The sequence below is a fragment of the Bombina bombina genome, chromosome 9 (genome assembly GCF_027579735.1).
Source record: "Bombina bombina isolate aBomBom1 chromosome 9, aBomBom1.pri, whole genome shotgun sequence".
Lineage (NCBI taxonomy): Eukaryota > Metazoa > Chordata > Amphibia > Anura > Bombinatoridae > Bombina > Bombina bombina.
In genome coordinates, this window is record NC_069507.1 from 198,807,968 (window position 1) to 198,835,951 (window position 27,984).

Consider the following 27,984-nt stretch of genomic DNA (forward strand, 5'->3'; position numbering starts at 1 on the left):
GGGGGGCAGAGCCTGGGAGGGACTATATGGACAGCTCTTGCTGTGTGCTCTCCTTGCCTTTCCCTGTGGGGGAGGAGAATATCCCACAAGTAATGGATGACACCGTGGACCGGACACACCAATGTTGGAGAAATTATTATTATTTTATTCATTAGCTCATACTTACTCCGTGGAGGTCTCACTCCTAGAGAATGCTCTGGTCTTGAAGTCAAGCCAAGACACTTGCAACTGTATAAAACAGAAATGATGTGTTAGGTTAAAACTATTGGTAAAGCTAGACATGCTGTTTATATGTTTTAACATTTAATACATTAACTCTGTCGCGAAATTATGTTAAACATAGTGCATGTATTATTGCTTATCAAAAGCCTGTTTTGATATTTAAAGTATTCTTAATGGTACATTGTAATCAAAATGTTTATGCAAGAGGATGATATCAGCTTGGTGCATGAAAAAAAAAGTGTGAAGCCAAATCAGTCTAAATTTAAACTAATACAGCAGTGTACTTCCTGCTAATTTAACGAGAAACAATCTGCAAATTGCTTTTTTCTACAGCAAAAGGCTTTAGTAAAATTATAAAAAAATTTTTTTATTATTTTAAATCTCAAGATCAGCTGCTGCAAATAAAACTTTACTTAATTTCCAGTGATCAACTATAATCACCACATAAGACAATAACTGCTTGGGAGCACTGTATTTTTTAGGGCCAGACCAGCTTTCTTTAACTTGAGTTACACTCTTTAAGATGAACACTACTTGATTCTATAGACATTGAGTAATATACACAAAAGAAGAGTGGAGCTAGGGCCAAGTCCCACTGATACCCTCTAGATCTGTGGATGACTTGGGCCATTACCTCTTTGGATGCCCTCCACTGTCCTTTGGTTTATAGGTTGGGCTGAGGCTATTTTCTTTATGAACCAATTTCAATATAAAAATAATATGTATTGTCCTGTCTTCTAGATAAAAAGAGAAATTGCATTGTCCCATAGCCACACTTCATACCTTGGCCCTAAAATCATGTCCTGGGGAAAGGAGAAGCGTTCAAGCAGACATAATTAATTAGTTTTTGTTTTTATCGATAGGAAGGAGGCCCAGGAAGATGCCCTGATCATGGTTAGGAAAACAAAAAGGTGGTCTTTTTTTTTTTTTTTTTAAAGAAAATAAGGGAAACTAAGGAATTGATAAATTATACAGCAGTTACTTGGGGGGGGGACACACTTTATTTTACAATTCGATACAGTTTGGTACAATAAAAACTTCCATACAAATCCTTTTCATTCACAAAGTCTAACTTCAAACACCTTTTTGCAAATCCATGAATTCTATTTCTCATTTTAAAGACATTAAACTGTCAGAATATATAAATATTAATAAGCGTACAAGAGTACAGTATAAAATGTTTGACATGAAGATTTTACATGTTGTAAAAAATAAGGGAGAAAAATGTTCTAAGTGCAGATAAATAAGTGAGATCCCTGGAAATATGAGAGGGTTGGTAATCCTAAGGAGGACTTGCTACCAGTGATCAATAATATGCTGAATAAAGAATATGCTTCAGCTATAGTTGCGGTAAGACTATTGTAAGAGCTTCCAAACATGTTTATTATTTCAGCGCCGGATTTATTTGTGTTATAATGCAACACACAAATATCTGTTCAAATCCATATTTGGCATTTGTTTCAATAATGATGGCCAGATAAATTATTGCACATTACTACTGGGAAGTGCTGAGGTGGAGTAGAGTTGCTTTTATGGTTTATAGTGGTCTGGGGGTTGGGCTTAGGGATAAGTTTATATATTACACTGCTACATTAAAATAGTATGACTGTGTATATGCTTAAGCGTTGATTTTGAGCTTATAAATATGCACTACATTTATAAATATGAATTTTTGATCTTAATACTAATTCCTTTAATTAGTAGACAATATAGAAACACAGAAGCGCCACATGGCCCAATATTGTTTGATACAAGTAAAGGTAGTATATATGATGGATACACTCACATTTAGTATAGCACCCCTAGTGGTGCAAAAGAGGCGGTCTGGGATCAATTAGCAGTCACCCAGAAGACTGACCTCCAATGGGTATCCAGTAGGAACTCAATCTGCAGGACATGATAAGAGTGCCTATATGGCCTAGTATTGTCTGTACAGGCAGATAGATATATAGTAATAATATATATATTGAACTCACATTTGGTAGAGCACCTTCTGTGGTGCAAACAGGGCAAGCTGGGATCAATACAGTCACCCAGCAGAATTGTATCAGGCAATCTGGAACTCCCAAAGGACCACAGGTGGATAAATTACCAAAAAAATTGTAAAAATAGTCCGGCAGCAAGTGGTAAGTATAGAAAAACTTACTTTATTTAAAACAATAATAAAAGCAACGCGTTTCTCAGCCAACCAGTGAAGCCTGATGAAACAGCCACTGGTTGGCTGAGAAACGCGTTGCTTTTATTATTGTTTTAAATAAAGTAAGTTTTTCTATACTTACCACTTGCTGCCAGACTATTTTTACTAAGTATAGACAAACTTACTTTATTTAAAACAATAATAAAAGCAACGCGTTTCTCAGCCAACCAGTGGCGGTTTCATCAGGCTTCACTGGTTAGCTGAGAAACGCGTTGTTTTTATTATTGTTTTAAATAAAGTCAGTTTTTCTATACTTACCACTTGCTGCCGGACTATTTTTACTAATTTTTTTTGGTCACTAGGGGTGCTATACTAAATGTGAGTGTATCCATCATATATACTACCTTTACTTGTATCAAACAATATTGGGCCATGTGGCGCTTCTGTGTTTCTATATTGTCTGCAGATTACTGACTCTGGATCGTGGACTTGATCCCCTACAGATAGGTGCCTAGACCTGCCCCACCATCTACCCAGTGTGGACATTACTAACTCTAGATGAGATTTGACTTGTGTTAGATACTGAAAAATATTAATCTATAACTCTGAACTAATGTATTAATATTGTATCACTTTGTTTTTTGAGACAGGGATGGTAATTATATATTCGTTTATCATATTTATATATCTGCTCAATAATGCGTTATATCTAGCACTCTAAATCCCATTAGACATATCAGTATTATTTTATACACCTGTGTTATTTTTGGGATACAAGAATATATATAAATATACAGCAGGTATTGGCAGGTGCACTCTCACTAACACTTTAGTTCCAAATGCCAGGGTGCTAGAATATGGTGTAGAATATGGAAATCAGGAGACAGCACTCACTGGTCTTGACAATACTGGATTTATTCAGTGACGTTTCGGGGAATACACCCCTTCATCAGACCCCCGGGTCTGATGAAGGGGTGTATTCCCCGAAACGTCACTGAATAAATTCCCCGAAACGTCACTGAATAAATCCAGTATTGTCAAGACCAGTGAGTGCTGTATCCTGATTTCCATATATATATATATATATATATATATATATATATATTGTATATTTACATATATAAATAGGTATCAAAATCCAATTATGTATATAGTGTCTTATTAACCTGAAAACACTAACCCTCTGAATAGTACACAGTTTATTTTTGTATTTCTTACATCTTAAATACATACTATTTTACAAGGGTGCCCCTTATATTAATTCTTATATCTATCCTTTATTAGTAGGTTTCTTTGATTAAAGAATAATCAACTTTAGACTAGACTAGAGTCCTCTTTTTCACTATAGTCAAGTTATTACGCTGTCAGCAGTTTAAGGGCAAATAATGCTCTGTGAATCCTGAAGAGTATTTTAACTATGTGTTTAATAATTTTGTGGGTGTTAAACACAAAGCTTCACAGTGTCGCTAGTGATAAAATGATATGATCTAATTATAGCATGTAATTTTATCACTATAATGGATTTCAACTAAAAAAAGATCTATGGAAATAAAATAAAAAAGTTATTTAACAAGAAAGTATTTTTTCCATATTTATTGTGAGCAATTATTCATTGTCCTCTATTTTTACTGACCTTTATTAACTTTTTGGGATTACTTTTCAAATACGTTATTTATATACACTTGAAAAAAAAAGGAGCCAATTAATATTAATTTTTATGAACACAAAGGAAGAATGGTATAAAGGATACCAGACTACCCAAAGTATGCACTTACAGCACTCTAGGTCTGAACTAAAGGTTGGGATTCCTTAACAGGATATTAAAATATAACTTTTATTGGTATTAAAATAAAAAACCAAAGTTGTTTGGTTAATACATACACAATTAAAATTTGCTCCAGTGCTCAAATCAGTATAGTAACTTTCACATTAGATCACAGTTTATGATAATTCGGCCTGAATAAATTCACTAGTAATAGTGATCTAAATAGTTCAATAAATCGGTAATGGTTACCATCAGAGTGTTCATCTGAATAGTAGAGCTCATATATAAATTCTGATCAAGGTTGTGTACTCTCAGCTATATAAACTTATGCTATCATCATTCAATATAATGGGTGATAGCAGAGTACTGATTATTGTATATTAATAATGATTATCCACGAATAGGGGTACTGGTGAATTGAATATTCACAAAAACGAGGGTTTGATCAGTTATAACCTGGGTTATAATTTTAGCCTGTATATTTGTATAAATAGTAATGTGTGCGTGCTTGGTGCTACTGTAGTTTTCAAAATTTCATTAGGTATATATTCCTAAAAATTGGAATATAGTTATAATCACAATAAGCCTAGTTCTGTGTAGCCCAGACCTCCGATCTGGCCACTTTTGTTCACTTAGAGTTATTAAATAGTTAGACCCTGATTAGTCCATATAGTAATTGCTGCAACAGTTACTATGGCTTATGTTAATCCACCTTTATAAACTTTAGGCGTATGTTTCATAGAAAACTAAATCTGCTATCCCGGCGTCTCCCAGATTTTATCAATTGACAAATGTCCCAGAGTTTATTCACAGTGCCAAAAATTATTATTATTCTGGGCCAGTGTGTGGTAATTCGAATTAAGTGCCCTTTGGCACAGCCACTGTTATGATTCACAAGTATTACAATTATCAGTCATCAGTTTATAACATTCTTCTCATACATATTATTTATATATTCAGTTTTATAGCTTTAGTTAAATTAGGCACAACCCACTTTCAATAAATGCTTTCTATGAATTCGTTTCAGTTAAATAACCGTGTTACAATATCTATTAATTTCGAAAGCTCTGAAAGCTGAGTTTGAAGTTAAAGCTCAGTCTGGCACAACCCAGATTATATGTATAGAGTTAATAGTCCTTTAATTTGTAATATGAATCTCCGTTGAAACACCCATTCATTTTCAAACTTCAATTTAACAATTAAAGTAAGTATAATCTGGTACAACCCTGGTTATATACGTAATGAATATCTGTCAGTTTTTGTTTAATTCGCAACAATGTTGCAGGTTGTTATATATGTTTCAGTTTAAGCGCTGTGTGGTACAGCTAATGCTGTCACTATCGGGCAGTATCAGTCACACTCATACGTTTGTGAGATCTTATAATACACGCACATTCACACACCAGTTAGGTAGTTTAAGTTAAAACTGGCACAACCCAGTTACTATAACAATATCCACGATGTGGCGTATAATTATTAAGAGACTTAATATATGTTTCAGTTTAAGCGCTGTGTGGTACAGCTAATGCTGTCACTATCGGGCAGTATCAATCACACTCATACGTTTGTCAGATCTTATAATACACGCACATTCACACACCAGTTAGGTAGTTTAAGTTAAAACTGGCACAACCCAGTTACTATAACAATATCCACGATGTGGCGTATAATTATTAAGAGACTTAGTTAACTATTAATGAAATAAAGTCTGGCACAACCCAGGCTATATGGTTATAACTCGTTATTGCATATATAGTAAGAAAGGTTTTTCTATAAACACCATGTAACGGTCCCTATTAGGTACCCTGACCAGATAGGTCAAATATCAATGTTTTAGCTCTATAATTGCGGTAACCCTGTGCTCCACATGATTTAGCGGTACTGGGCTAGTTTAAAATACATAGAAAATAGAGCGTGAACGAGTTCAACACTCTCCCCTGACGCGTTTCGCCCGATTGGGCTTTATCAAAGGCAGCGAGCCGCCGTGTTTATGGGGATATATACCCTGTGGGACCGGAAGTCCCGCCCCCGCTCCACTCTGATAGGTATTCTGATTGGTTCTGGGTAAATTGATAGACAGCTATTTGCTCTAATCGCACAGTCATGTTTACGAACCTACATGAGCCATACTCATGGGTACTGTGATTGGTTCTGAATAAATTGATAGACAATTAGTCACTCCAATAGCGAGGTCATATTTACAATACTACATGGCCGTATTGTGAAGAAGGATAGTTATATTGTATGTATTCTAGTGAGATGATTTGACAATCATAAACTGTATCTCAAGTATATATGCCAAACCATTATTAATAGAAATTGGGTATTCGTTATAGGATATTGATCATCGAAATTCCTAAGATTCCATGCGCTAAAAATAATAATAACTATGGGGTGCCATCCTGTCTAAAATTCTGAGGATATCCTAAATCTATAAATATGTTGACAAATGTTCCTGTAATTCTAGTCTGCATAATAAACTCTATGTCATCATTATGTCTAAAATACCTGAATCTGCATTTACTATTCGACCCCAATAGTTTTGGTTCTGTATTTTAACCTATTTACTATTCATTATTTATACAATTACGTTCAAAGGCTCGCTGGAGCGTTGCTTCAAAAGCATTATAGATTAATATATCAGAATTAGTTTCTGCAGCTATTTTATTATAAGCAACTGCTGATTCCATTTTCAAAATTAATTTATTCCAAAGGGGAATGAATGAAAGTGTTGTGTGTAAGACATCTATTAAGTTGTTATATGTGTACTGTCTTCCTTACATCGAAATCAAAGTGACATGTGTATTTCTTCTAATAAACTTTTGTGTGAATGGAATATATTATGTTATTATGCGTACGGGCAAACATGTGAATATTGAGGGACAGTGAAGAGATGGAAAAAGAAGGTGAAAAAGGGAGTAAGTGTGATAGGAGTGAAAGAAAGTATCTATAAGAGTTAGGTTATATTTCAAAGTGTGGCTAGGTTATATTTCAAAGTGTGGCTAGGGGTGCAAGAAAGAGAGAATATAAAACTCAAAAATTATTTGGTTTCAAAACCAAAATCACTTATATATGTGAGTATGTCATGGAAGTGAATGTCATTTATTCCCTTGTAAGGATTTTCAATAGTTGATCATTTGATTCTAGGTATATTCAAATGATCCTCATAGAGATAATATCCTCTTATAAAAATGAAACATTTGTAGAAATGGATATCCTTCTGAGGTTTTATCTTGTTTTGCAATCATGAGTTTTTGTAAGAACAAAAAATCTTGTTTTCATAGGTAAATTTGCACGTTTGGCCTTGTTCTTTCTCATCCTTTGTTGGAAGAATTTATTGTTCTCTTCGTAATTATCCTTAGACATAAAGATTATTTTATCTTATTCTTTCTTTTGTCAGGTTAAAAGGTTATTCTACTGATAATTACAAATAAACATACAGGTTGTTCTGTTCGTTAAGACCCCAGGGTTGGACCGAATTTAATAAATAGATCCATCGGCTTTCGGATTTCAATAATGCCGTTTCAAGGTCCCCTCCTCTGAACCCTAGGCTGACTTTCTCAATACCCCAGCATTGTAAATCTCTTTGGTTTGAGTTGTGATGTCTTAGGAAGTGTGCAGCTATACTAGTTAAGGTCTTTAATTCTTCTTTATCTTTGGCTGCATTTTTGATATTCCTTAAATGTTCCTGAAGTCTTACTCTTAGTTTCCTAGTTGTCATTCCGACATAATACAGGTTGCAAGTGCATTGGAGTACGTAGATTACACTTTCAGTATTGCAACTTATGTATCGTTTGATTTTATGATTTATTCCAAATCTATCTTTAATCCCAGTAGTGTTTTTCATAAATTTGCACGTGCTGCAATTCCCACATTTGTGAGCTCCTGGGTTAAATGCTGAGGTGGTCTTTTTCCTTTGGAAATGACTACTGGTCACAATATCTTTGATGTTCTTAGTCCTCCTAAATCCAAATGAGGGGCTTGGACCCAACGTGGTTTTCAATAAAGGGTCAGTCATTAGAATATTCCAATGTTTCTTAATTATGTTCACAATTTGTGGAGTTTGTGTATTGTGAGTCAAAATGAATCTGGGGATTTGAGAGTTGGTTTTTTTCTGTCTTTTATGAAGTAAATTTTGGCATGGTGTTAGACGAGCTCTCTGTTTGGCCTTTTTGATCGATCTTTTACTGTAGCCTCTTTTCAGTAATCTTTCCTCCAGATCTAATGCTCTCAATTCAAAAGTTTGAGCTTCTGAGCAATTTCTGCGAAGTCTCAGGAACTCCCCTGTTGGAAGGCTTCTCATTGTGCCTGGGGCATGTGCGCTGGTGCTGTGTAATAAGCTGTTTGTCGCAGTAGGTTTTCTAAACAGATCAGTGCTAATGACTCCATCTCTGTTCTTGCGGATGGTAATGTCCAGAAAGTTAATCTGAGTCTGACTTTCCTCATGCGTTAATTTAATGTTAAGTCGATTGTTATTCAGATGACCAAGAAATTCTTGTAACTCCAAATGGGTTCCTTCCCATATAAAGAAGATATCATCTATGAATCTAATCCATAAAGGTATTAGATCCGTATATTTCTGATTCTCTTCTGTAAATACATATTCAGTTTCCCACCACCCGAGGAACAAGTTGGCATATGTAGGAGCACACGTAGTGCCCATAGCTGTTCCCCGGGTCTGTAGGTAGAATTGGCTGTCAAATGTAAAAAAGTTGTAACTCAGTACCATCTTAAGTAGTTTAAGGACAAAGTCATCATGTTCCTTGCCTTCTTCCGAGTTTTTGTCCAAGAAGTATTTTACAGCTTGTAAGCCTTGTTCATGGTTTATAGATGTGTAGAGGGATTCCACATCCGTGGTTACCAGCCATGTTGTATCATTGAGTGTCAAATGTTCAAGTCTTTGTAGGACTTGCATTGTATCCTGTACATATGAAGGCAATTCCTCTACGTAGTGTCGTAGTCTATGATCTATGTACTCACTCGCCTTTTCTGTTAGACATCCAATCCCAGAAACAATCGGGCGTCCTGGTGGTACTTCGGCATTTTTGTGGATTTTTGGTAACATATAAAAGGTGGCAATTTTAGGATTGTTGACCGTAAGGAACTTCTTTTCCTTGATAGTAATAATCCCTTCATTGTGGGCTCTATTTATCAGGTTGGTATAGATTTTCATGTATCCATCCATTGGATTGAAGAGCAGTTTGGTATAACAGGATTTGTCCTTTAGTTGCTTTGCAGCTTCTCTCAGATACATGTCTAATGGCCAAATTACTATATTGCCACCCTTGTCAGATCCTCTTATCACAACTTGATCCCATTTCTTCATTTCCTGGATAGCCATATGTTCTTTGTAAGTTAAATTATATTGTGAAGGTATTGTTTGTAGTGATGTTACATCTCGACACACTAAATCTCTGAATATTTCAATCTGTTGAGAGTTCACAAATTTTGGTACAAAAGTTGATTTATTATTGAGTTTATCCCTCCATTTTGCTGGAGTTTGTGGTTCTGATTCAGTTAATAAGTTTTCTAGATCTCTGAGGCTGCTAAGTTCTTCTTCAGACCAACCATCTGGGTTAGAGTTATGAGAAAAATGTTTTTTCAGAAGTAGTTTCCTTATATATAACTGAATATCTTTGACAGTCTCAAATTTATCAACATTGTTGGAGGGGCAGAATGATAGGCCTTTTGAGAGTACCGACATGTGTTCCGGTTCAAGTTGTATATTTGATAAGTTTATTACTCTCAATGATTCAGACGAATCTGGGAGAATGGGCTCTGTTCCCTTCTCTGTGATCTCCAGGGTCCCTGGTTGTCTTTGTATGGTCTCGTTCGTCCCCTCGATGGTTTTTTGTTTGCGCCCCCTGCCTCTGTGTGTCCTCCTCCCTGTTCTCCTACATCTAAAAAATCCTTTCTTTTATTCCTACTAGAGGATCTTGATATAATCGTGGATGTAGGGTTAGGGGGTTCTTCATTATTAGATTGGTGGTTTGTCGAACTTCCTTCTTCGCCATCAGTGTCAGAGATGTCACTTTCGATTATGTTCACTTTGGGGTTCCTGTTGTTGATATTGCTTCTGTAGAAGCCATTCTTTCGCCATTTGTAGACTCTATTATTATTGAAGTCACTGATATCTCTGTTTAACTTTCCCTGTTTTGTAGTTTTAAGTTCGAGTTCATATTTATCAAGTTCCTGCTGATAGGATTTATACAGTTGGTTGAAGTCTTTGAGGTGTTCAAATTTTTTTAAAACCTCATTTTGTTCTTTGATTTTTGTTTCTAATAGTTCATACTCTGATTTATCATGTTTAACAAGTATACCCATTAGTTTCGCTGAACACTCAGATAAGGCTTCTTCCCATTCAGTAGTAAGAGCTGGATTTTTGAACTCAAAAGCCGGGAAGAGCTGAATTCTAAGCCCTCTAGGTATCAATTTTCTTTCAATGTACTTTTCAAAAAAGTGGCGGTTCCACCATACTTTATCTTGGCGATACATAGTTCTATGAACATCTTTAAGCGCCCCATCTAATGTTGTTGCTGTAGTAGTGCTCCCTGCAGTGTTATCTCCTTCAAAAATCTCATTTAAGTCAGCCGTTCTTTTTAGTTGTCTAGCCTGTCTGTCTAAATCAAATGTAGAATCCATGTTGTAGTGGAGTAGTTTGTGTGCTCAACTGTTCTGAATTCTGGATCACCCAGATATACTGACTTTAAACACACAAGGATGAACAGTGGCACTACTTAGACTTTTCCTCTTATAATAAGTCGAATTCAGAGGTAAGAGTTAGAATAATTCTACTGTATGTTAGAGGAAATGGTGCTTGTGCACAAATATAAATATGAACACAAAGGAAGAATGGTATAAAGGATACCAGACTACCCAAAGTATGCACTTACAGCACTCTAGGTCTGAACTAAAGGTTGGGATTCCTTAACAGGATATTAAAATATAACTTTTATTGGTATTAAAATAAAAAACCAAAGTTGTTTGGTTAATACATACACGATTAAAATTTGCTCCAGTGCTCAAATCAGTATAGTAACTTTCACATTAGATCACAGTTTATGATAATTCGGCCTGAATAAATTCACTAGTAATAGTGATCTAAATAGTTCAATAAATCGGTAATGGTTACCATCAGAGTGTTCATCTGAATAGTAGAGCTCATATATAAATTCTGATCAAGGTTGTGTACTCTCAGCTATATAAACTTATGCTATCATCATTCAATATAATGGGTGATAGCAGAGTACTGATTATTGTATATTAATAATGATTATCCACGAATAGGGGTACTGGTGAATTGAATATTCACAAAAACGAGGGTTTGATCAGTTATAACCTGGGTTATAATTTTAGCCTGTATATTTGTATAAATAGTAATGTGTGCGTGCTTGGTGCTACTGTAGTTTTCAAAATTTCATTAGGTATATATTCCTAAAAATTGGAATATAGTTATAATCACAATAAGCCTAGTTCTGTGTAGCCCAGACCTCCGATCTGGCCACTTTTGTTCACTTAGAGTTATTAAATAGTTAGACCCTGATTAGTCCATATAGTAATTGCTGCAACAGTTACTATGGCTTATGTTAATCCACCTTTATAAACTTTAGGCGTATGTTTCATAGAAAACTAAATCTGCTATCCCGGCGTCTCCCAGATTTTATCAATTGACAAATGTCCCAGAGTTTATTCACAGTGCCAAAAATTATTATTATTCTGGGCCAGTGTGTGGTAATTCGAATTAAGTGCCCTTTGGCACAGCCACTGTTATGATTCACAAGTATTACAATTATCAGTCATCAGTTTATAACATTCTTCTCATACATATTATTTATATATTCAGTTTTATAGCTTTAGTTAAATTAGGCACAACCCACTTTCAATAAATGCTTTCTATGAATTCGTTTCAGTTAAATAACCGTGTTACAATATCTATTAATTTCGAAAGCTCTGAAAGCTGAGTTTGAAGTTAAAGCTCAGTCTGGCACAACCCAGATTATATGTATAGAGTTAATAGTCCTTTAATTTGTAATATGAATCTCCGTTGAAACACCCATTCATTTTCAAACTTCAATTTAACAATTAAAGTAAGTATAATCTGGTACAACCCTGGTTATATACGTAATGAATATCTGTCAGTTTTTGTTTAATTCGCAACAATGTTGCAGGTTGTTATATATGTTTCAGTTTAAGCGCTGTGTGGTACAGCTAATGCTGTCACTATCGGGCAGTATCAGTCACACTCATACGTTTGTGAGATCTTATAATACACGCACATTCACACACCAGTTAGGTAGTTTAAGTTAAAACTGGCACAACCCAGTTACTATAACAATATCCACGATGTGGCGTATAATTATTAAGAGACTTAATATATGTTTCAGTTTAAGCGCTGTGTGGTACAGCTAATGCTGTCACTATCGGGCAGTATCAATCACACTCATACGTTTGTCAGATCTTATAGTACACGCACATTCACACACCAGTTAGGTAGTTTAAGTTAAAACTGGCACAACCCAGTTACTATAACAATATCCACGATGTGGCGTATAATTATTAAGAGACTTAGTTAACTATTAATGAAATAAAGTCTGGCACAACCCAGGCTATATGGTTATAACTCGTTATTGCATATATAGTAAGAAAGGTTTTTCTATAAACACCATGTAACGGTCCCTATTAGGTACCCTGACCAGATAGGTCAAATATCAATGTTTTAGCTCTATAATTGCGGTAACCCTGTGCTCCACATGATTTAGCGGTACTGGGCTAGTTTAAAATACATAGAAAATAGAGCGTGAACGAGTTCAACACTCTCCTCTGACGCGTTTCGCCCGATTGGGCTTTATCAAAGGCAGCGAGCCGCCGTGTTTATGGGGATATATACCCTGTGGGACCGGAAGTCCCGCCCCCGCTCCACTCTGATAGGTATTCTGATTGGTTCTGGGTAAATTGATAGACAGCTATTTGCTCTAATCGCACAGTCATGTTTACGAACCTACATGAGCCATACTCATGGGTACTGTGATTGGTTCTGAATAAATTGATAGACAATTAGTCACTCCAATAGCGAGGTCATATTTACAATACTACATGGCCCGTATTGTGAAGAAGGATAGTTATATTGTATGTATTCTAGTGAGATGATTTGACAATCATAAACTGTATCTCAAGTATATATGCCAAACCATTATTAATAGAAATTGGGTATTCGTTATAGGATATTGATCATCGAAATTCCTAAGATTCCATGCGCTAAAAATAATAATAACTATGGGGTGCCATCCTGTCTAAAATTCTGAGGATATCCTAAATCTATAAATATGTTGACAAATGTTCCTGTAATTCTAGTCTGCATAATAAACTCTATGTCATCATTATGTCTAAAATACCTGAATCTGCATTTACTATTCGACCCCAATAGTTTTGGTTCTGTATTTTAACCTATTTACTATTCATTATTTATACAATTACGTTCAAAGGCTCGCTGGAGCGTTGCTTCAAAAGCATTATAGATTAATATATCAGAATTAGTTTCTGCAGCTATTTTATTATAAGCAACTGCTGATTCCATTTTCAAAATTAATTTATTCCAAAGGGGAATGAATGAAAGTGTTGTGTGTAAGACATCTATTAAGTTGTTATATGTGTACTGTCTTCCTTACATCGAAATCAAAGTGACATGTGTATTTCTTCTAATAAACTTTTGTGTGAATGGAATATATTATGTTATTATACGTACGGGCAAACATGTGAATATTGAGGGACAGTGAAGAGATGGAAAAAGAAGGTGAAAAAGGGAGTAAGTGTGATAGGAGTGAAAGAAAGTATCTATAAGAGTTAGGTTATATTTCAAAGTGTGGCTAGGTTATATTTCAAAGTGTGGCTAGGGGTGCAAGAAAGAGAGAATATAAAACTCAAAAATTATTTGGTTTCAAAACCAAAATCACTTATATATGTGAGTATGTCATGGAAGTGAATGTCATTTATTCCCTTGTAAGGATTTTCAATAGTTGATCATTTGATTCTAGGAATATTCAAATGATCCTCATAGAGATAATATCCTCTTATAAAAATGAAACATTTGTAGAATTGGATATCCTTCTGAGGTTTTATCTTGTTTTGCAATCATGAGTTTTTGTAAGAACAAAAAATCTTGTTTTCATAGGTAAATTTGCACGTTTGGCCTTGTTCTTTCTCATCCTTTGTTGGAAGAATTTATTGTTCTCTTCGTAATTATCCTTAGACATAAAGATTATTTTATCTTATTCTTTCTTTTGTCAGGTTAAAAGGTTATTCTACTGATAATTACAAATAAACATACAGGTTGTTCTGTTCGTTAAGACCCCAGGGTTGGACCGAATTTAATAAATAGATCCATCGGCTTTCGGATTTCAATAATGCCGTTTCAAGGTCCCCTCCTCTGAACCCTAGGCTGACTTTCTCAATACCCCAGCATTGTAAATCTCTTTGGTTTGAGTTGTGATGTCTTAGGAAGTGTGCAGCTACACTAGTTAAGGTCTTTAATTCTTCTTTATCTTTGGCTGCATTTTTGATATTCCTTAAATGTTCCTGAAGTCTTACTCTTAGTTTCCTAGTTGTCATTCCGACATAATACAGGTTGCAAGTGCATTGGAGTACGTAGATTACACTTTCAGTATTGCAATTTATGTATCGTTTGATTTTATGATTTATTCCAAATCTATCTTTAATCCCAGTAGTGTTTTTCATAAATTTGCACGTGCTGCAATTCCCACATTTGTGAGCTCCTGGGTTAAATGCTGAGGTGGTCTTTTTCCTTTGGAAATGACTACTGGTCACAATATCTTTGATGTTCTTAGTCCTCCTAAATCCAAATGAGGGGCTTGGACCCAACGTGGTTTTCAATAAAGGGTCAGTCATTAGAATATTCCAATGTTTCTTAATTATGTTCACAATTTGTGGAGTTTGTGTATTGTGAGTCAAAATTAATCTGGGGATTTGAGAGTTGGTTTTTTTCTGTCTTTTATGAAGTAAATTTTGGCGTGGTGTTAGACGAGCTCTCTGTTTGGCCTTTTTGATCGATCTTTTACTGTAGCCTCTTTTCAGTAATCTTTCCTCCAGATCTAATGCTCTCAATTCAAAAGTTTGAGCTTCTGAGCAATTTCTGCGAAGTCTCAGGAACTCCCCTGTTGGAAGGCTTCTCATTGTGCCTGGGGCATGTGCGCTGGTGCTGTGTAATAAGCTGTTTGTCGCAGTAGGTTTTCTAAACAGATCAGTGCTAATGACTCCATCTCTGTTCTTGCGGATGGTAATGTCCAGAAAGTTAATCTGAGTCTGACTTTCCTCATGCGTTAATTTAATGTTAAGTCGATTGTTATTCAGATGACCAAGAAATTCTTGTAACTCCAAATGGGTTCCTTCCCATATAAAGAAGATATCATCTATGAATCTAATCCATAAAGGTATTAGATCCGTATATTTCTGATTCTCTTCCGTAAATACATATTCAGTTTCCCACCACCCGAGGAACAAGTTGGCATATGTAGGAGCACACGTAGTGCTCATAGCTGTTCCCCGGGTCTGTAGGTAGAATTGGCTGTCAAATGTAAAAAAGTTGTAACTCAGTACCATCTTAAGTAGTTTAAGGACAAAGTCATCATGTTCCTTGCCTTCTTCCGAGTTTTTGTCCAAGAAGTATTTTACAGCTTGTAAGCCTTGTTCATGGTTTATAGATGTGTAGAGGGATTCCACATCCGTGGTTACCAGCCATGTTGTATCATTGAGTGTCAAATGTTCAAGTCTTTGTAGGACTTGCATTGTATCCTGTACATATGAAGGCAATTCCTCTACGTAGTGTCGTAGTCTATGATCTATGTACTCACTCGCCTTTTCTGTTAGACATCCAATCCCAGAAACAATCGGGCGTCCTGGTGGTACTTCGGCATTTTTGTGGATTTTTGGTAACATATAAAAGGTGGCAATTTTAGGATTGTTGACCGTAAGGAACTTCTTTTCCTTGATAGTAATAATCCCTTCATTGTGGGCTCTATTTATCAGGTTGGTATAGATTTTCATGTATCCATCCATTGGATTGAAGAGCAGTTTGGTATAACAGGATTTGTCCTTTAGTTGCTTTGCAGCTTCTCTCAGATACATGTCTAATGGCCAAATTACTATATTGCCACCCTTGTCAGATCCTCTTATCACAACTTGATCCCATTTCTTCATTTCCTGGATAGCCATATGTTCTTTGTAAGTTAAATTATATTGTGAAGGTATTGTTTGTAGTGATGTTATATCTCGACACACTAAATCTCTGAATATTTCAATCTGTGGAGAGTTCACAAATTTTGGTACAAAAGTTGATTTATTATTGAGTTTATCCCTCCATTTTGCTGGAGTTTGTGGTTCTGATTCAGTTAATAAGTTTTCTAGATCTCTGAGGCTGCTAAGTTCTTCTTCAGACCAACCATCTGGGTTAGAGTTATGAGAAAAATGTTTTTTCAGAAGTAGTTTCCTTATATATAACTGAATATCTTTGACAGTCTCAAATTTATCAACATTGTTGGAGGGGCAGAATGATAGGCCTTTTGAGAGTACCGACATGTGTTCCGGTTCAAGTTGTATATTTGATAAGTTTATTACTCTCAATGATTCAGACGAATCTGGGAGAATGGGCTCTGTTCCCTTCTCTGTGATCTCCAGGGTCCCTGGTTGTCTTTGTATGGTCTCGTTCGTCCCCTCGATGGTTTTTTGTTTGCGCCCCCTGCCTCTGCGTGTCCTCCTCCCTGTTCTCCTACATCTAAAAAATCCTTTCTTTTATTCCTACTAGAGGATCTTGATATAATCGTGGATGTAGGGTTAGGGGGTTCTTCATTATTAGATTGGTGGTTTGTCGAACTTCCTTCTTCGCCATCAGTGTCAGAGATGTCACTTTCGATTATGTTCACTTTGGGGTTGATGTTGTTGATATTTCTTCTGTAGAAGCCATTCTTTCGCCATTTGTAGACTCTATTATTATTGAAGTCACTGATATCTCTGTTTAACTTTCCCTGTTTTGTAGTTTTAAGTTCGAGTTCATATTTATCAAGTTCCTGCTGATAGGATTTATACAGTTGGTTGAAGTCTTTGAGGTGTTCAAATTTTTTTAAAACCTCATTTTGTTCTTTGATTTTTGTTTCTAATAGTTCATACTCTGATTTATCATGTTTAACAAGTATACCCATTAGTTTCGCTGAACACTCAGATAAGGCTTCTTCCCATTCAGTAGTAAGAGCTGGATTTTTGAACTCAAAAGCCGGGAAGAGCTGAATTCTAAGCCCTCTAGGTATCAATTTTCTTTCAATGTACTTTTCAAAAAAGTGGCGGTTCCACCATACTTTATCTTGGCGATACATAGTTCTATGAACATCTTTAAGCGCCCCATCTAATGTTGTTGCTGTAGTAGTGCTCCCTGCAGTGTTATCTCCTTCAAAAATCTCATTTAAGTCAGCCGTTCTTTTTAGTTGTCTAGCCTGTCTGTCTAAATCAAATGTAGAATCCATGTTGTAGTGGAGTAGTTTGTGTGCTCAACTGTTCTGAATTCTGGATCACCCAGATATACTGACTTTAAACACACAAGGATGAACAGTGGCACTACTTAGACTTTTCCTCTTATAATAAGTCGAATTCAGAGGTAAGAGTTAGAATAATTCTACTGTATGTTAGAGGAAATGGTGCTTGTGCACAAATATAAATATGAACACAAAGGAAGAATGGTATAAAGGATACCAGACTACCCAAAGTATGCACTTACAGCACTCTAGGTCTGAACTAAAGGTTGGGATTCCTTAACAGGATATTAAAATATAACTTTTATTGGTATTAAAATAAAAAACCAAAGTTGTTTGGTTAATACATACACGATTAAAATTTGCTCCAGTGCTCAAATCAGTATAGTAACTTTCACATTAGATCACAGTTTATGATAATTCGGCCTGAATAAATTCACTAGTAATAGTGATCTAAATAGTTCAATAAATCGGTAATGGTTACCATCAGAGTGTTCATCTGAATAGTAGAGCTCATATATAAATTCTGATCAAGGTTGTGTACTCTCAGCTATATAAACTTATGCTATCATCATTCAATATAATGGGTGATAGCAGAGTACTGATTATTGTATATTAATAATGATTATCCACGAATAGGGGTACTGGTGAATTGAATATTCACAAAAACGAGGGTTTGATCAGTTATAACCTGGGTTATAATTTTAGCCTGTATATTTGTATAAATAGTAATGTGTGCGTGCTTGGTGCTACTGTAGTTTTCAAAATTTCATTAGGTATATATTCCTAAAAATTGGAATATAGTTATAATCACAATAAGCCTAGTTCTGTGTAGCCCAGACCTCCGATCTGGCCACTTTTGTTCACTTAGAGTTATTAAATAGTTAGACCCTGATTAGTCCATATAGTAATTGCTGCAACAGTTACTATGGCTTATGTTAATCCACCTTTATAAACTTTAGGCGTATGTTTCATAGAAAACTAAATCTGCTATCCCGGCGTCTCCCAGATTTTATCAATTGACAAATGTCCCAGAGTTTAATCACAGTGCCAAAAATTATTATTATTCTGGGCCAGTGTGTGGTAATTCGAATTAAGTGCCCTTTGGCACAGCCACTGTTATGATTCACAAGTATTACAATTATCAGTCATCAGTTTATAACATTCTTCTCATACATATTATTTATATATTCAGTTTTATAGCTTTAGTTAAATTAGGCACAACCCACTTTCAATAAATGCTTTCTATGAATTCGTTTCAGTTAAATAACCGTGTTACAATATCTATTAATTTCGAAAGCTCTGAAAGCTGAGTTTGAAGTTAAAGCTCAGTCTGGCACAACCCAGATTATATGTATAGAGTTAATAGTCCTTTAATTTGTAATATGAATCTCCGTTGAAACACCCATTCATTTTCAAACTTCAATTTAACAATTAAAGTAAGTATAATCTGGTACAACCCTGGTTATATACGTAATGAATATCTGTCAGTTTTTGTTTAATTCGCAACAATGTTGCAGGTTGTTATATATGTTTCAGTTTAAGCGCTGTGTGGTACAGCTAATGCTGTCACTATCGGGCAGTATCAGTCACACTCATACGTTTGTGAGATCTTATAATACACGCACATTCACACACCAGTTAGGTAGTTTAAGTTAAAACTGGCACAACCCAGTTACTATAACAATATCCACGATGTGGCGTATAATTATTAAGAGACTTAATATATGTTTCAGTTTAAGCGCTGTGTGGTACAGCTAATGCTGTCACTATCGGGCAGTATCAATCACACTCATACGTTTGTCAGATCTTATAATACACGCACATTCACACACCAGTTAGGTAGTTTAAGTTAAAACTGGCACAACCCAGTTACTATAACAATATCCACGATGTGGCGTATAATTATTAAGAGACTTAGTTAACTATTAATGAAATAAAGTCTGGCACAACCCAGGCTATATGGTTATAACTCGTTATTGCATATATAGTAAGAAAGGTTTTTCTAAAAACACCATGTAACGGTCCCTATTAGGTACCCTGACCAGATAGGTCAAATATCAATGTTTTAGCTCTATAATTGCGGTAACCCTGTGCTCCACATGATTTAGCGGTACTGGGCTAGTTTAAAATACATAGAAAATAGAGCGTGAACGAGTTCAACACTCTCCCCTGACGCGTTTCGCCCGATTGGGCTTTATGAAAGGCAGCGAGCCGCCGTGTTTATGGGGATATATACCCTGTGGGACCGGAAGTCCCGCCCCCGCTCCACTCTGATAGGTATTCTGATTGGTTCTGGGTAAATTGATAGACAGCTATTTGCTCTAATCGCACAGTCATGTTTACGAACCTACATGAGCCATACTCATGGGTACTGTGATTGGTTCTGAATAAATTGATAGACAATTAGTCACTCCAATAGCGAGGTCATATTTACAATACTACATGGCCCGTATTGTGAAGAAGGATAGTTATATTGTATGTATTCTAGTGAGATGATTTGACAATCATAAACTGTATCTCAAGTATATATGCCAAACCATTATTAATAGAAATTGGGTATTCGTTATAGGATATTGATCATCGAAATTCCTAAGATTCCATGCGCTAAAAATAATAATAACTATGGGGTGCCATCCTGTCTAAAATTCTGAGGATATCCTAAATCTATAAATATGTTGACAAATGTTCCTGTAATTCTAGTCTGCATAATAAACTCTATGTCATCATTATGTCTAAAATACCTGAATCTGCATTTACTATTCGACCCCAATAGTTTTGGTTCTGTATTTTAACCTATTTACTATTCATTATTTATACAATTACGTTCAAAGGCTCGCTGGAGCGTTGCTTCAAAAGCATTATAGATTAATATATCAGAATTAGTTTCTGCAGCTATTTTATTATAAGCAACTGCTGATTCCATTTTCAAAATTAATTTATTCCAAAGGGGAATGAATGAAAGTGTTGTGTGTAAGACATCTATTAAGTTGTTATATGTGTACTGTCTTCCTTACATCGAAATCAAAGTGACATGTGTATTTCTTCTAATAAACTTTTGTGTGAATGGAATATATTATGTTATTATGCGTACGGGCAAACATGTGAATATTGAGGGACAGTGAAGAGATGGAAAAAGAAGGTGAAAAAGGGAGTAAGTGTGATAGGAGTGAAAGAAAGTATCTATAAGAGTTAGGTTATATTTCAAAGTGTGGCTAGGTTATATTTCAAAGTGTGGCTAGGGGTGCAAGAAAGAGAGAATATAAAACTCAAAAATTATTTGGTTTCAAAACCAAAATCACTTATATATGTGAGTATGTCATGGAAGTGAATGTCATTTATTCCCTTGTAAGGATTTTCAATAGTTGATCATTTGATTCTAGGTATATTCAAATGATTCTCATAGAGATAATATCCTCTTATAAAAATTTATTATTTAACAAGAAAGTATTTTTTCCATATTTATTGTGAGCAATTATTCATTGTCCTCTATTTTTACTGACCTTTATTAACTTTTTGGGATTACTTTTCAAATACGTTATTTATATACACTTGAAAAAAAAAGGAGCCAATTAATATTAATTTTTAACCAGAAATCATTTGAATAAGCTTTTGAAATGGAAAGTCCATCTAATAATCACAACAGGAGATTATATTTTTGAAGAGAAAACACAATCTGATAAAGGCCCACTTGACCAGTTTCTCATTATTTAAAGTGCCCAGAATGTAAGTCTCTGTGCAATGATAAAATGTTTCTCTCCCTTCTTGCATCAGTTAGGTGAGTCTGAATGGAATCTTCCACAAAGTCCCATAATTTAAAGAGTTTATCAAATGTAATATAGAATGTGATGCTTTTGAGTATAACTTAACCAAGAGATAGCGGGTTAAATTTGTGTAAAATGTAAGAATAACAAAATTTATGCTTACATTCTTTCTTTCTGGGCATGGAGAGACCACAACTTTATTCCAATTACTAGTGGGATATTCAACTCCTGGCCAGCAGGAGGAGGCAAAGAGCACCCCAGCAAAGCTGTTAAGTATCACTTCCCTTACCCATAACCCCCAGTCATTGGGCCGAAGGGAAATGGAAAAAGAATCTAACACAAGGGTATAGAGCTGCCTGAGGTTTACATAAAAAAACTGCCCAATAAAATTAAACAAGGGCGGGGTCGTGGAACCTACATGCCCAGAAAGGAAGAAATTTATCACGTAAGCATAAATTTTGTTTTCTTTCCTATGGCATGGAGAGTCCACGACTTCATTACAATTACTAGTGGGATCCAATACCCAAGCTAGAGGACACAGAATAAAAAGGGTGGGAGAACAAGACAGGCAGACCTAAACGGAAGGCTCCACCACTTGAAGAACTTTTCTCCCAAAAGAAGCCTCAGCCGAGGCAAAAGTATCAAATATGTAGAATTTTGAAAAAGTATGCAAAGAGGACCCTGTTGCCTCCTTGCAAAATTGCTCCACAGAAGATTCATCTTTGAAATCCCAGGGAGAGGAGACAGCCCTATTGGAAAGAGCCGCAACTCTCTCAGGAGGCTACTGTTCAGCTGTCTCATAAGTGAAAATAGATTACATTTCTCAACCAAAGAGAAAGGGTAGTAGAAGTGGCTTCCTGACCCTTATGCTTACCAGAGAAAACAACGAACAGTGCAGAAGATTGTCGAAAATGTTTTAGTTACTTTAAGGTAAAATTTTAGAGCACGCACAACATCCAGGTTATACAAAAGACGTTCCTTCTGGGAAGAAGGATTGAGACCAAAAGAATGAACAACAATTTCCTGATTAATATGTGATCTGACACTACTATAGGAAGAAAAACCCAGCTTAGTATGAAGGACCGCCTTATCCACATGAAAAATAAGAAAAAGGGGAACACACTGCAGAGCCGAAAGTTCAGATACTGTGCGAGCAGAGGAAATGGCAAGGAGAAACAAAAACCTCTCAGGAATTTACTCCACAAAACAACTTAATAGCTACTGAATGCATAAGCTCGAACAGAGCCAGTAGCAGAACTTCAAGAACAAGAGTAAGGCTCCAAGAGGGAGCAACAGATTGAAACACAGGCCTGACTCTGACCAAGCATAATTGCAAAAGAAAAGAGAGCATAAATCTGACCCTTCAGAGAAGAGATTGATAAACCTTTCTCCAGGCCACCCTGAAGAAAAAAACAAATTCGGGTAACCTTCACTCTACTCCAAGAGAAACCCTTCGATTCACACCAATAAAGGTATTTACGACATACCTTAAGCTCAATCTTGCGAGAAAACGGATTAAGAGCATGAATCCTAGAATCAAGGACCTTCTCAGAAAAACCACGCCTAGCCAAGACTAGACGTTCAATCTCCAAGCAGTCAGCTCCAGAGAAGCTAGGCTTGGATGAAGGAAAAATCCCATAGTATAATGTCCTTCCTTATAGACAAGAACCACAAACAAAACGACATCTACACCACTTCACAAAGGCTAAGCAGAAGAACTAAAAAATCAGACCAAGAGACTGACAAGCCATCTACTGCGCTAGCAAGGCCCCCAAGACCTGTTCCTGTACTATACAGGTTAACATCCAAGGAAGGTGGGCTAAACAGAGGAAACAGACCTAACGTTTCCAAGATACTATTTACGTGCGTACACATTTCATTGATGGACGGACAGAAATGGGAGAGAAAAAACAGGCCACAAGAAATCTGCAGTTTCTGACCGCAGTCTAGGAAATCTTTGAAAGATAGAGTCCAGATCATCCCCAAAAGACATCCCCTTTATAATGGCATCAAGGAACACTTGTCCAGAGTCATCCTCCACCCGTAAAGTGGAGAATCGACAACAGAGAATCTCTATAGGTTCTTGCTAAATGAAAAGATGGTACCTGAACCAAAATATAGTCCAGGTACAGAACCACCACAATTCCTTGAAAAGCTTTGAGGCACAGTCTAGTCCTAAGGAAGGGTTACCACCTGGAAAAAATTGTCCAAAAAGGCAAGCTGCAGAAAAGGAAATGTTCCCTGTAATAGGAACATGAGGATATGCATACTTCAAGTCAAGGCAGTCATGAACTGACCCACCAGAGCTAAAGGGAGAAAGAACAGACAGTCTCCCTATAGAAGAATGAAAAACCTGAGAACTATGTGAGACCTCTAAGGTCTGAAAAGGAACAAAAAAGTTCCCACTTTCTTGGGAACCACAAATTTTAAAATAGGTCCTTGACCCAGTTCCACCAGAGGAACTGAGATACTCACTCCTAGAAAGGCTAGACTTCCACTGCTCAAGTCTCCGGAAACATCGCAAATCCAAGCCAGATTCATGACTAGATATGGAGCGGACCCTTCATGCTAATTAGACCTCAGCAGAAGGCTTCCTGAAATGCTTATCCCTCTATTGCAAAATAGGTTCACAATGACTCATTTTATACTTCAACCCTGCTGTTAGGCAGACTTTCTTTACGCCAGATCATAAGCTTAACTAGGGTTTCATCCCAGGAAAGCCTGTTTCAGGGTTTGTTTGTTTTTAAAAACCAACCTTCCAGGAGGACTCAAGCTCATGACCTTCCCCGTGCTACATGATGTCTTGGCTTGCTCAGGCTTTATAAGCTTGGAAACCAAGACTAGTCTTCGATCCTGTAGCAGGAAAGCTCCCTTTCACCAGAGACCGAGAAACTAAAAACATCCAGACCTGGCCCAAATAAAGCTCTGCCCTTAAAGGGAAGATACAGAAGCCTATACTTGGAAGTCGCGTAGCAGACTCCGTATACAACCATCTAATTCCAAGAGATAGGAAGGCAAAGCTAGAAACCTTTCCCCCCAAGCGAACTACTAACATTCTGGCATCACAGATAAAGGATACGCCAGCATTAAGATCCTGATTCTATCCAGGATCTCCTCTATTGTAGACTCCACCGAAAGGAAGATCAGACAAAGAGTCGAGACAAAAAGAGACTGCACCAGCAACAGAGCATAGCAATAAAAATCTCTTGTGCAAGGGATCAGAGAAATTATTCAGGATCAAGACACCCATAAAATATACAAAACCTATATGTAATATGGCACAAAATTTAATGTCAGACATTACCCAATAAAAATATATATAAAATTGAGTTAGGAATCACAATAAGGTATATACAGTGCCAGCAGCTAGGATCATAGACAGCCAACAGCACCTGGTATTCCTAAGCAGCCTCCTGTCCAAGAACAGCCCTAGATGAAAAGAAGTTAATGCTAGGCTACATTGGACAGTATGGCAATATAGTCACATGAGACTCCCTACCTTTGTAGAGAGCACTTCACATGTGAGACATTATAGAAAATGCAATAGTGTCAGCAGAACACTATAAACTCAAATCTGCACATTGAGAGCGATAAAACTAAAGAACTTCTATAGATAACATAGAAGAATACATATCAGAGAATTAAGTAAATCACCTCAAAGAGAGAGATTAATATATGCAGAAAAAATAGGGATAATCAGGAAAATTGAATAATCCCTCTAGACTTATATGCACAGTCAAGATAGGGTATATAAGCAGACGTAAGGCTTATAACATTCAAAGTATACCTCTACTGTAGAAATAAAAAGGATTATACAATTTAATAATCCCCAATAACATACACTTCCAACTTTTAAAACTTATGAAAATCAGAATCATTCCTTTAAATTTAGCCAGTTCCAAAAGGTATACAGATAAAATTAAAAGCTTAGAACATTACTAGTCTTAAAGAAATTACAGGCCTGACTGTAAACAAAAATTCAATATCAGTCTTGATTATTCAGATAGTATTCACATAAAATAAAAAAAAGGGGAACATGTAGTTACATGACACTGTCACAAGATGGTGCAAAATACTAAGAAAACACAATTTTCAGGAGAACACATCCTGAAAAAAGTGCAGACATAAGGTAAGATATAATAATTATAAAAAAAACTTATAAAACACCATGATCAAGACCCCTCTTTCTTGCATTAATAATACTGCATAATTGTAACAACTGAGAGTATGTGCACAGATCGACAAGATATTTCTTAAACGGTAACTGAAGATTCAGTTCTCATTCCTCTTTGACTAAGGTTGATAAGGAAGCATAAACAATGCCAATTATCTGCATCCTGTGGATATCACCGAGTTTACACTCTATATAAGGAGAAAAAAAATGACACACATTTCAGTCAGAGTTCAGCTGCGTCCTTTAAAACACTGACATGTTAAAATAACTTGCCGATAATAGGCAAATCTGACAGAGACCTCTCCCCCCTAGCAAAATCAGATTGTAAAATACAAACGGTAAGATTGCTGAAATCGCACTAAGCAGAGGGAAGAGATAATCACTGCGCTATTGCAGTAGAAGTAGCCGGTAATGGCGAATCTAACACCTCCTCTCCCTGTCAGTACAGACTAAACGGCCAAACTGCCGTATCGCGCCTGTAGGGAGGAAAAAAATCTGCAAACATACCAAGTTGGATATTGGCTAATTTACAGATATCCATAAAGACCCGATGTCCTGACATGAACACTCCCGGTCACAAGGGAGGAGCTTCCTGCAAAATAAGCAAGAAGAGGGCTGAATATCTGCCGCTAACGGCTTCCAAGCACGCAAACTAAACGCGCCAAAGACCCAATCCCTTAATAAAAATATTTTGCACACTCATTAATAGAAAAAATTATTAATAATGGAGTAGCAATAAAACACCATATGAGGGACTCAGGGGCACTGTGTCCCTATGATCCAAAAATCAGTATAGACGGACAAAACAGGGAAATGAAGAGTGAGGGAGAAATTACAAAACAATTGTGACAAGCGTCCCCACACACCTTAAAGCCTGGTCATTACTCTTAATAGACCAGCCCTAGAAGCAGCAAAATTCCCTGTAAACTGGTATGAACGAGTTAAATGCTCAGCTGCCAAATATCCTGAACCAAGGATATAATTTATAAAATTATAATAACCCCTTATGAGAGCAACAGGTCCCACTAGCTCCCTGAAATATCTTAGTCCTTTTGATCTTCTGGTCTATAAACAAACATAAAAGGACTTACCCTCCAGGGTCTTCAGCTGTGGAGCAGGCACAGCACATTCAGGTGTGTTAGCCTCATCCGGACGCTGACAGGGACCTGAAGCCACAAGAAAGACAGAGTAACCACCCTGGTTTTCTATAACGGGGTAGCATTAATGTTAGAAGTTAAGCCAAGACTACCTCGCCGTCTTCTAACTGCTAAAAGCCACCATTACTCTTACTAAAGAGATTGACACGGACACAACATAACTCCAATCCTTGCTTGCAGGGAAAAGTACCCATAAAAGGATTTTTAAATATCTTCAGACACCATCTTTGCACATCTTCCATTTACAGAGGCAAAGAGAATGACTGGGGGTTATGGGAAGTGATACTTAACAGCTCTGTTGGGGTGCTCTTTGCCTCCTCCTGCTGGCCAGGAGTTGAATATCCCACTAGTAATTGGAATGAAGTCATAGAATCTCCATGCCACAGGAAAGAAAAGCATGTTAAATTGTGTAAATAATGAATCCCTTGTATGCTAAAGTAGCATCCAAGGGGTTAAATGTGGTCTGCAGAATGCAGAGTCACTAAACATAAGGGTATTAATCATGATAAAAAACAAGTAATTGCACAACACTGTAAAGGGACGTGAAACCCCAAATTGTTCTTTTATAATTCAGATGCGGTCTGTCCTACTGCAATAAATATGTTGAAACAAACTGAGTAGCAGAAGGAATCAAACACTAAAATACTTCAGTTTGAGATTTTTTGAGGCAAACCTTAAGGTAGTGCCTGTCCCCACCTCACTACAGACACAGAACCTTCTGGTAGACTCCTTAGGTTAGATATGACCAGGAACAGAGACTGATAAGTCCAATATAAATTCTGGGTAATAAAGGGATTATCTATCTTTTAAAAAAATAAAAATTATATTGTAGATTGTCCCTTTAAGAAGACACATTTATCATCATCTAAACATGATCTCTGAGCCAGCAGTCAATTTGTACCACAAGCTAATCTAGATTCTCATATGTGTCACGGATCTTAAATCTTGCCCCTCCACCCTCTATGGCCACAGATAGTTTGAGTCTAAGATGACTTTTAAGAGTACTGCTGCTCCTTCCAATGAGGACAGATCATAGATTGAATGCTACAATATATTTTTATGCAACGTCTTAGTGCATATTGTGCTGTAGAGAATAGCCTGGGTTTACCTTAAAGGACCCCAACAGTTCAAAAGAAAGGCTTCAGATTATAACTAATGATATCCAGAATATGGTGACTTCATGCCAGAGGTTCTCCTTTAAGCAGAATTATGATTTCTGTACTCATCTTAATT

The 27,984-nt window shown here is 36.4% G+C and overlaps 1 protein-coding gene across 5 annotated transcripts in view; it reads right to left on the minus strand.

Annotated features, from left to right (window-relative positions):
- HPS1 (HPS1 biogenesis of lysosomal organelles complex 3 subunit 1) overlaps window positions 1-27,984 on the minus strand; it is a 363,492-nt gene that overhangs the window by 45,021 nt on the left and 290,487 nt on the right. For all 5 annotated transcript variants that reach the window (XM_053692561.1, XM_053692560.1, XM_053692559.1 and 2 more), the window contains one exon: window positions 167-228. In XM_053692561.1, the coding sequence (XP_053548536.1) occupies window positions 167-228 (62 nt within the window). The remainder of the gene's footprint in view (window positions 1-166; window positions 229-27,984) is intronic.